General features: G+C 39.2%; 1 protein-coding gene across 1 annotated transcript; it reads right to left on the bottom strand.

Moving 5' to 3' along the window:
• Positions 1-1,068: 1,068 nt before the first annotated feature.
• On the bottom strand, positions 1,069-1,769 carry LOC133576111 (guanylate cyclase activator 2B-like). Its single transcript, XM_061929110.1, has 3 exons — positions 1,657-1,769; positions 1,424-1,598; positions 1,069-1,331 (listed from the first exon to the last, which is right to left on the bottom strand). The coding sequence occupies exons 1-3, from the start codon at positions 1,729-1,731 to the stop codon at positions 1,273-1,275; spliced, it is 309 nt and encodes a 102-aa protein (XP_061785094.1). The 5' UTR covers positions 1,732-1,769; the 3' UTR covers positions 1,069-1,272.
• Positions 1,770-11,741: the final 9,972 nt, after the last annotated feature.

The following is an 11,741-nucleotide window of genomic DNA, read 5'->3' as shown; positions in this document are numbered from 1 at the left end:
CTTTGAGGGCCTTCTTTAGATTGGAGCCTTTAATCCCGAGGGACTTTAGGAGCCGCTGGGTGGACGCTCCAGTGTAGCCTCTACAGCCAACTTCTACTGGATAGGTGAAGGGCCTCCATCCTGCTTGTGCACACTCACTTGCCAGCTCTAAGTATTTGTCCCTCTTTCTTTCAAAGGCAGCCTCCATTCCCTCTTCCCATGGTACCGTTAATTCTACCATGATGACAGTTTTAGTAGAGGTGGACCACAGGACAATGTCTGGGCGTAACAAGGTTGTTGTGATCTCTTGAGGGAACTTCAACTGACGATCTAGATCAGCCTTCATGTTCCATTCTCCGCCAGCTGACAGGAGGGACTGGATGCTCTTGCTGCTGCTCTGAGGCTGGCCACCTTGCTTGACAAACTTAATCAACCGCTGAGCTGTTCCTGGACTGGCCCCATTTGCTTCCACTCTGCGTGCCTCCAGGATTTCAGCTAGCTTCCGCAGGACGCGGTCGTGCCGCCATCCATACCGGCCCTGCGACAAAGCTACCTTGCAGCCAGAAAGAATGTGATGCAAGCTTGGGTTCTGGGAGTCACAGAGCTGGCAGGTCACCTCTGCCCCATACCACACATGCAAGTTCCCGGGACTGGGGAGGGTATCGTACGTGGCCCTGTATCAGGTTCTAAAGTACTGTGAAAATATATAGTTGTACTGTACCAGGTTCTAAAGTACTGTGAACATGTGTTGTTGTTCTGTATCAGGTTCTAAAGTACTGTGAAAATGTATTGTTTTACTGTACCATGTGCTAAAGTGCTGTGAAAATGTGTTGTTGTACTTCACCAAGTACTAAAATACTGTACCAATGTGTTGTTGTACTGTACCAAGTACTAAAGTACTGTACCAATGTGTTGTTGTTCTGTACCAAGTACTAAATACTGTGAAAATGTAGACACAAGATAAAAATACTCTTGTGTTGATTCACGTGTGAGGTGGGCGCCAACATTCCTCTCGGTGTGTCTTGGATCAACAAGAACTCGCACACACAACAATGTGACTTGCAATGCACACTTTTTTATTCCAAACAATAAAAACAGGATGAAGACATTTTAAATAGACTGGTGGGGGAGAAATGTAACGAAACATAACATCAAAGCGACAGGAAAAAAGGGCTCAAACGCTCAAAGTAACAAACTTTCTCCTTTCGCTCTCATGTTGACAAGAAAATGGCAAACTGAAGAAAAGGAAAAAGAAAACGAGCTATTGGTAATAATTCATGTTAGCGTGTTAGCTTAGCAGCCAGTGCAGGCGGCGAAGGCGCAGATCTCGCAGACGTCCAGAGGCACCACGGCTGCAACAAAGACGCACATGAATAAAAACACTGCAGGGTTTTATTGTCGTGACGCAACGATAAGAGACGGGAAGAGAGTGGCGAGGTCGCACCTAGTCTGGCGAGAGAGGCCGACGCCCCCTTCTGTTTGCACAGGGGCAGGAGCTCCTGGGGCAGCATGGGGTCCTCGCACATGGACGAGGAGCTGGACCTGAGGCGAGGGTTGCCGCTCCCCGACATCTCCTGCAGCCTTTTGACGGCCTCCAGGGAGAAGGACAAGCCGTTCTCCTGCAAGGAGTCAAGACATCAAGGCACCTGCAAACGACGAGACAGCACAGGGTCTTACCTGGACCTGCACGGCCTCAGAGCTCCAGCCCAGAACCAGGACCAGGAGAGCGACGGTGGCGAGTGTGGTCTTCATGGTGACTTTGGCGCTGTTCTGCTTGGTGGTGCAGGCACAGACCTCCCTTTTGAGGTCTTGCCCCCCCCCCACACCTTTGGCGTGGTCATGTGACAAATGAGCAAAGTTTTCTCACGGGTTAATGAGTAGTTTTACACGCTCGTAAAAGGAGGATTCATAAATCCTGCTCTGACCTTCTATGGACGCTTACTCACCTGCACGTCATCTGGGGCGGGGTGGGGGGGGGGGGGGGGACTGTCGCCACGCTTGTTGGGAACTCGTCCTCGGTAAATATCGACACACTTTTATTACATCACACAGGACTTTATGGACCGTTATCATCACAGGATCAAAATACAAACATCGATACAACGTTGATTACACAGACATGTCCTTTAAAACTGACTTTGAAACAACGTTGCAAAATAGTTGTATTTGTAAATTGAGGCAATGTTGATGTCTAGCGTTGGATCCATGTTGTTGGTTGGGAAATGACCAAATTTCAATGTCAAATCAACGTCACAACCCGACATTGAATAAACGTTGTTAAAAAGCATGTTGTTTCAACGTTGTATTTGTGTTGGAGAATATTTGTCGGGAAATGACCAAATTTCAATGTCAAATTAACGTCAGAACCCAACATTGATTAAACATTGTCAAAAAGTATGTTGTTTCAAAGTTGTATTTGTGTTGTAGAATATTGGTTGGGAAATGACCAAATTTCTATGGTCAAATCAACATCACAACCTGACATTGATTAAACGTCGTCAAAAAGCATGTTGTTTCAACGTTGTATTTGTGTTGTAGAATATTGGTTGGGAAATGACCAAAATTCACCGGTCACATCAATGTCAGAATCTGACATTGATTAATCGTCGTCAAAAAGCATGTTGTTTCAACGTTGTATTTGTGTTGTAGAATGATGTTTGGGAAATTACCAAAATTCAATGGTCAAATTAACATCAGAACCCAACATTGATTAAACATTGTCAAAAGTTTTGTTATTTCAACGTTGTATTTGTGTTGTAGAATATTGGTCGGGAAATGACTGGACTCTTACTATTATGTTGAATTCACTATGGACTGGACTCTCACAATAATAAAGTTTACGAGGAAAAAAAGTAATTTTACAGGAATTTGGGGATTTTTTTGTTTGTTGTTGAAACATTTCCTAATCTTTAAAAAATAAAGTTTTTTTAGGAAAAAAAAGTTGAAAGCCAAATTGTACAATAATTCTACTAATTATTTAAAACCTTTACAATTGTATGAAGCAGGGCTTCCCAAACTTGACTCCGGTCCAAATTAAGTTAAAATAATTTGGCCATTCCCGGGCTATATATATATATATATATATACACACACATATATACATATATACATATATATATATATATACATATATATATATATATATATATATATATATATATATATATATATATATATATATATATGTATATATATATATATATATATATATATATATATATATATATATATATATATATATATATATATATACAGTACAGGCCAAAAGTTTGGACACACCTTCTCATTTCAATGCGTTTTCTTTATTTTCAAGACTATTTACATTGTAGATTGTCACTGAAGGCATCAAAACTAGGACACCTGGGAAGTGAAAACCGTTTCAGGTGACTACCTCTTGAAGCTCATCGAGAGAATGTCAAGCGTGTGCGAAAAAATAATCAGCGCAAAGGGTGGCTATTTTGAAGAAACTAGAATATAAAACATGTTTTCAGTTATGTCACCTTTTTTTGTTAAGTACATAACTCCACATGTGTTCATTCATAGTTTTGATGCCTTCAGTAACAATCTACAATGTAAATAGCCATGAAAATAAAGAAAAAACATTGAATGAGAAGGTGTGTCCAAACCTTTGGCCTGTACTGTATAAATATATATACACTTGTGATTTAGGGCTATATAAATAAACATTGATTGATTGATTGATATATATATATATATATATATATATATATATATATATATATATATATATATATATATATATATATATATATATATATATATATATATATATGTATATATATATATATGTGTGTGTGTGTGTGTGTATGTATGTAAATATATATATATACATACATATGTCTATATATATATATATATATATATATATATATATATATATATATATATATATATATAAACACAATATATATATATATATATATATATATACATATATATTTAATATATACCTATTAAATATATCTAAACATTTAATAAAGTCAAATATAAATAAGGCAACAAGAGAAGTATCCAACACTTTGCTTTTATAAAGTAAATCTGCACAGCAGAAAAATCAACAATATAAATTCGCCTATGTGGCTGGACAGCACACACTTAAACAAACAAACAAAAAAAATACACATATATATATATATATATATATATATATATATATATATATATATATATATATATATATATATATATATATATATGTATATATATATTTTTTTTTAATTTATTTATTTTTTTTAAATTTTTATTTGGGACGGCCAGATTGTGGACTGGCAGGCCGGATCCGGCCCACGTGCCGTAGTTTGAGGACCCCTGAAGTCACATGTTCAAATCCCACAGAACCAATAACCTTTTTAATTTCTGCTAGACCGTTAATAACACATAATCTCTGGTATTCCAGTCCAATCTGCATTTGCTGTAGACATAGCTTTGAGCCCGTCTGGTAGCCCTTCATTATTAATTTTTCATGACTGTCAAGTACGCTCTCTCAATAAAAACAAAAACCCACTCACGCAAATTTTGGATCGGACTGACTCTACATTAAATATGAAAACTTTTTCTAACCAAGCCAGTTCTCATTTGTTCTTAATTTCATGTTAGGTGCACTAAAATGTCATTTCACACAGTTGAGTTCTTACACATGTTTTTTACACGAGAATTTCCCGGACAAAACTGCAGCCTGGATCCTTGATGACTGACAGCAACAATGCAAAAAAAGTGAGGAGTTGCCTTCCTGCTGACAAACCCACCATGATGTTTCCAGAACGATTACAGCACTTCTGACTGGACCTCGCCACTCATAAAAAGGCAATCTTTGCAGGATGGGCCGTGCCTGCAGAAGCGAGGGTGGTGTAACCCCGCAATGATAGCCTACAGATTCTGTAGACAATAGCGATACTGAGTCAGAGATGTTTACTGCTCATGACAAATCCACCTAAGTCGGCATGTTCAATCATCAAAGGAACATTCATGTTTGAAACAGGCCAGTGTTGTCCCGATACCAATATTTTGGTACCGGTACCAAAATGTATTTCGATACTTTTATAAATAAAAAAGACCACACAAAATGGCATTATTGGCTTTATTTTAACAAAACATTTACGGTACATTAAACATATGTTTCTTATTGCAAGTTTGTCCTTAAATAAAATAGTGAACATACAAGACAACTCGTCTTTTAGTAGTAAGTAAACAAAAAAATACTCCTAATTTAGCTGCTGACGTATGCAGTAACATATTGTGTCATTTATCATTCTATTATTTTGTAAAAATTATGAGGGACAAGCGGTAAAAAATTAATTATTAATCTACTTGTTAATTTACTTTTCTGTTTCAACATGTTTGTGGGGAGGCGGGGCCGGCAGACCGACAGCGAGGTGGGGCACACCGGAGCCCGCTCCAAGATGGCGGCGAGGAGGCGTGGACGGCGAGCGAGCAGCGAGGCGGGGCGCGCCGGGTTCGACGCCGCGAACCTCAGGTGCGGAAATCGCCCGGCTAGGCACAATTAAGTAATCCCCTTTCAGTGTGTAAAAGGGCGACAGCCGAGAACGACGGGGCAGGAAGAGTTGGAGAGTCCAAAGCAGACGCAGCGCGCAAGAGACCGAGAGCCAGACGGAGACAACGACGTGGTGCTAAAAAGCAGACGGCGAAGCGAGCAGAGCGAGATGGAGCTGAAAAGCGACCCGAAGCAAGAAGACGCAGCTTTATTGAAAGAATAAAGAAAAGTCAAAACCTGCTCGACAATGTCCTTCCTTGGTGGTCCTGAGAACCCGCACAACAGACAGAAACTTTCACAAAGTTCTATCTACACTTCTGGTAAAATATAATAATCACTTATTCTTCTGTTGTTTGGATGCTTTACAGTAGTTTTGGATGATACCACAAATTTAGGTATCAATCCGATACCAAGTAGTTACAGGATCATATATTGGTCATAGTCAAAATCCTCATGTGTCCAGGGACAAATCTACTGAGTTTATAAACATAATATAAATTTAAAAAAAAAACGAAAGAGGATTTTGTGATGCTAAAAATGTTTAATGTAATCATAGTAGTATTGACTCGATACACTCCTGTACTTGGTATCATTACAGGGTATGTCAGGTGTAGATCCACCCACGCCGTTTGTTCACATTCAGGTACGGCGTAATTAGCCGGGACGCTGGTGAGCTATTGTATCCTCCTACGGTGTGTAGTGAAGCATGTTTAGCTATTCCTCGTCCTGCAGTGATTATGATACTTGTAAGAAACTTACTTTATTTGTCGCCATTAGTGATTTAGAAGTAGCTAAAACACTGCCGACTGCGGATGGGTGTTAGCTGCTAGCTAGCTAGCCATGTCTTAAAGCACAGGGTACTTTTTTCATTCACAACCCTAAAACAGACTAAAAGAACTAACCCCCCCCCCCCCAAAACACTATTCCCACATCATACTGGGTCGCTGGATGTTGACAACACAATTCCAAACAACGTCCCGCGTAATATGCATGCCAGGCCAGTAGGTGGCGATGTCACTGACATTGACTGTTTTCAATTGTGTTGATGAAGCAAGAACGGCAACATGGCTCGGTTATTTCGAAAACCACATTTTTTTTGGACTCCCCTATTAAATAATAATAATAATATTAGGAAGAAATAATAAGAACAAGAAATAGATGAATTTTTTCAACAAAAAGGGTAGTTTTACAGGAGTCCTATTTTACAAGAATTAAGTTATAGCCAACATAATTAAGTGTTATTAGTGAACGTGTAATACTACGCTCTAATTATTTTTTTTTCTGATAATTTTTTTTTAGGAGAAACGATATAATCTTATAGGAATTTTTTATTTTTATTTATTTTTTTAAATAAAAAGTCGTAAATATTGTTAGGGTAAAATATAATACTACAATTAAAAATATGTTTTTTTTTGTTTTTTTTTTTAGAAAAAAATGTATAGTCACAAGAATAATAAGAACGGCAACATGAAACAATACATCAACTCTCTATTGATAAAACCGCACAATTGTCCTGCAGAGCGACTTCCGGTTCCTGTCTACAGCGCTAAGCCTTCTGGGTAATGTAGTTGGTATACAAACATTGAACAACTTACTAGCCTGCTCACTTCCTAGTTTACACGCATCTATGTGTCTTTTTAAACTTTACTGATCCAGGGTAAGACAGTTAAGAACAGCTATACGTGATGATAATCTCTCCTCGACTCTCATTTACCAGCAAAAATTATCGTCACAGATCGCAATAGTTCACAAATGCTGCGGAGATACATGTGGTAGGCACAGCTATCTTTGGGCAGTTTCAACCATTCCTCCAGGTTGGATGGGAAGCGTCGGTGCGCAGCCATTTTCAGAGATGTTCCAGGTCTGGGCTCTGGCTGGGCTGATCAAAGGAATGTTCCTTTGATATCTTGGCTGCGTGCTTAAGGTCGTTGTCCTGCTGAAAGATGAACCGTCGCTCGAGTTTGAGTTCAAGAGATCTGAAGCAGGTTTTCATCAATGATGTCTCTGTAAAATGCTGCATTCATCTTTCCCACAAACCTGACTAATCTCCTAGATCCTGCCGCTGAAAACCATCCCCACAGCATGATGCTGCCACCACCATGCTTCACTGTAGGGATGGTATTGGCCTGATGATGAGGTATGCTTGGTTTCCTCCAAACATGATGCCTGGCATTCACGCCAAAGACTTCAATCTTTGTCTCATCAGACCAAGTAATTTATTGTCTCATGATCTGAGAGTCTTTCAGATGAATTTTGGCAAACTTTTACGGAGGAATGACTTCCGTCTGGCCACTATACCATACAGACCTGATTGGTGGATTGTCATTCTAGAAGGTTCTCTTCTCTCCACAAAGGAATTCAGTAGCTCTGACAAAGTGACCATGGTCTTGGTCACCTCCCTGACGAGGGTCCTTCTCCCCGATTGCTCAGTTTAGACCAGGCCTGGGCAATTATTTTGACTCAGGGGCCAAATTTAGAGGGGCCGGTATATCTATTTTTAGGAACACTAATACAAAACCTAACAATAATGTCTGATTGAATGCTAAAAACATTATGACAGACCACCTCAAAAAAAAGAATGGAATTTTAGATTTTTTTACTGAATGAGACACCCAGAATGTACATGAAAATAAAGAATGTGGGATTTACAATATTAACTATGAACGATAAAACACTGAATATTGACAACATATGAACATCACATCCCCTCTCGATCGACATATTTCACAATCAAGCAAAATGCAACAAAAATGCAACAAAACAGCGAAATATGAACGCAAAGGGTACAAATAAACCCACATACAATCTGATATATGCGATATATCACTAAGCTTTAGAACTTTGTTGTGAAAATCTCCTTCCGCGTCTGTCCCTGACACCCGCATTTTAGGCTGACACTCTGGAAACACTCTGTGGAAACGCTCCTCCACCCACACTGCTTGGTGCCTGCTGTGACTTAGATTACCATAGTAACTAATTAGAGTACCATAGTAACTAGAATATCATGCAAAAGCGCAGATTCCAACCATTGAAATACTTTGTATAGTTCAAGACTTACGGTCATTTGCAAACATCACTGCACATCATAATGGCAGCTACACTTTCCATCTTAAAGATCTAAAAAAAATTATTTGGGACTGTCCGGCGGGCCAGATTGAAAAGCTTAATGGGCCGCATGTGGCCCCCGGGCCTTAATTTGCCCAGGCCTAGTTTAGACGGCCGGCCAGCTCTAGGAAGAGTCCTGGTGGTTTCAAACTTCCTCCGTTTACGTATGTTGGAGACCACTGTGCTCGTTGGGACCTTCAAGGCAGCAGATATTTTTCTGTACCTTCCCCAGATTTGTGCCTGGAGACAATCCTGTCTCGGAGGTCTACAGACAATTCCTTCAACTTCCTTCTTGAGTTGTGCTCTGCCATGCACTATCAAGTGTGAGACCTTATATATAAACAGGTGTGTGCCTTTCCAAATCATGTCTAACCAACTGAATTTACCACAGGTGAACTCCAATGAAGCTGTAGGAACATCTCAAGGATGATCAGTTGAAACTTTTAAGCTTCATGGCAAAGGATGTGAATATTTATGTCCATGTGATTTTTTTGTGTTTTATTTCAATACATTTCCATGAATCCTGAATAAAAACGTTCTTGTCAATGTCATTGTTGGGTATAGTGTGTAGAATATTGTGGACAAACATGAGTTTAATCCATTTTGAAATAAAGATGTAACAAAATGGAGTTGTACAGAAATCTCAAGGTTACTTCAAATTAAAAGTAGTAGTCATATGTTTGGTGGATGTGGGCGAGCACGTTCTGGGAAAAGGCAGTGGTTCCAACAGGAAGGACTGCAACAAACACAATCATGTCTGGCAGGCAAGTAAATCATCAGCCCAAGTGTGAAAAGAATACATTTGATTATTGATCTGACCTCCTCTTACTTATCGTTAAGTAGCTTCACAAGAATTTTCAAGGCCTCAACAACAAGTCTGTGGCTCCTGTAAATCTGTACTGCTCCTTTTAGCCACTGGGAGGACTGATGCAATGAGGGATCATACCAAATTAAAGCTGCGAACAGAGTAACAAGGGCCCTCGCACCCCCGTGCAAATCGGGGTTCACGTGAGTTGGCGGGCAAGCCTTTCCAGTGCCCCGATCCAACAACGGAAATTTCAGGAACATCGGAGCAATTGTAAGGAAGTTACGACTGTTATAATTTTACACCACAAGGGGGAAATGTTGGAATCGATATCAATGTTTAGTCATGACCAGTTCCCGACCTTAAAGCCTAATGTTAGTTTGGAAAGAGATTTGATCATCTAAAGCAGGGCTTTAGATGATCGAAGAAGACCACAGATTCAAGAGTCTAAGGGCTCAGGCGCCGGACATGGAAATGTGGATGTTTGGTCAGAAAGTGCCTCCAAGGTTATATTTCTTTGAGACTGCGTTTACTTAATTGCTAAGTAAACACATCGGCTTTCACACTGCACCGTCAATAAATTAATTATTATGCCCACACCACTCGTTTCCAGCGTGTGCAGCTAGACAGATAGTTAACAACATGAAGAAATAGAAGCTGTTAAGGATTGATAAAGTTAAAGTTAAAGTACCAATGATTGTCACACACACACTAGGTGTGGCGAGATTATTCTCTGCATTTGACCCATCACCCTTGATCACCCCCTGGGAGGTGAGGGGAGCAGTGGGCAGCAGCGGTGGCCGCGCCCGGGAATCATTTTGGTGATTTAACCCCCAATTCCAACCCTTGATGCTGAGTGCCAAGCAGGGAGGTAATGGGTCCCATTTTTTTATAGTCTTTGGTATGACTCGGCCGGGGTTTGAACTCACAACCTACCGATCTCAGGGCGGACACTCTAACCACTAGGCCACTGAGTACCTTCTTTTGAATTATTTTCCTTCCTCGGTTTTATTTCTTTACACTTCTTCCTTCATTTAGGTTTGTAAGACTAAAAATATAAACATAAACTAAACATAACGTCCATTGTGTATTTTACATAAATAAAATGGGTTTAGTGTTAATATATTCACATCATAAACTACCAGTGTTTACACATGTAGAAATTACACAACATTCACGCACCAAACATTGCACACAATGTATGTGACTTATCACAATTAAAGTTGAGGTGTAGCGTTAAAGAGACAACATGTTTTGAAAGGTCGGGTAAAAAATGGCGCACAGTTTTGAGAATTTTGGGCATTGTATATCTATGAATACGTCCATTCATTTGAATGGGAATTCCTAAAAATTTGGGAATTTTGGGAATTTTGAAAATATAGGTAATACAGGAATTGTACGAAAATAAAAATTATAGTTTTGTTGTCCCAAATAAGAAGAATGTTTTGAAGGTGCAATGGTCAAAATCGGTTGAAAAATGTGGACTGTGAAAACTTTCAATGAAAAGGTGAAAAATAGGGCTTCTGGAAATTTTGGGAAATCCTGGAATTTTTTGTACTCCTCTTGGATGGTCATTACAAGTGAGTGGAGTGTGGGGATGGTGCAACGGTTGAATCCGTTGAGAAATGTGGCAATTGTGCAAGTTCGAAAGATGGCCCATTAATCTGTAAAACCGGGTATTCTGGGATTTTTGGGGGGGGGGGGCTCATGATTCCTGATCGAGCCAAACGTTTTGTTACTTGAATGGTTCCGATCGGACAAAAACTGATGGTTTATTATTGTGTGAATGCTCAGGCACACAATAATAAATAGATGGTTTATTATTGGATGAATGCTCAGGCACACAATAATAAATAGATGGTTTATTATTGAGTGAATGCTCAGTCACACAATATTAAATAAATGGTTTATTATTGTGTGAATGCTCGGTCACACAATATTAAATAGATGGTTTATTATTGCGTGAATGCTCAGTCACACAATAATAAACAGATGGTTTATTATTGTGTGAATGCTCGGTCACACAATATTAAATAGATGGTTTATTATTGCGTGAATGCTCAGTCACACAATAATAAACAGATGGTTTATTATTGTGTGAATGCTCAGTCACACAATAATAAACAGATGGTTTATTATTGTGTGAATGCTCAGGCACACAATAATAAACAGATGGTTTATTATTGTGTGAATGCTCAGGCACACAATAATAAATATATGGTTTATTATTGTGTGAATGCTTGGTCACACAATAATAAACAGATGGTTTATTATTGTGTGAATGCTCAGGCACACAATAATAAACAGATGGTTTATTATCGTGTGAATGCTCAGGCACAC

This window comes from Nerophis lumbriciformis, linkage group LG03 (assembly GCF_033978685.3).
Source record: "Nerophis lumbriciformis linkage group LG03, RoL_Nlum_v2.1, whole genome shotgun sequence".
NCBI lineage: Eukaryota > Metazoa > Chordata > Actinopteri > Syngnathiformes > Syngnathidae > Nerophis > Nerophis lumbriciformis.
This window is presented reverse-complemented; position numbering and strand designations above follow the sequence as displayed.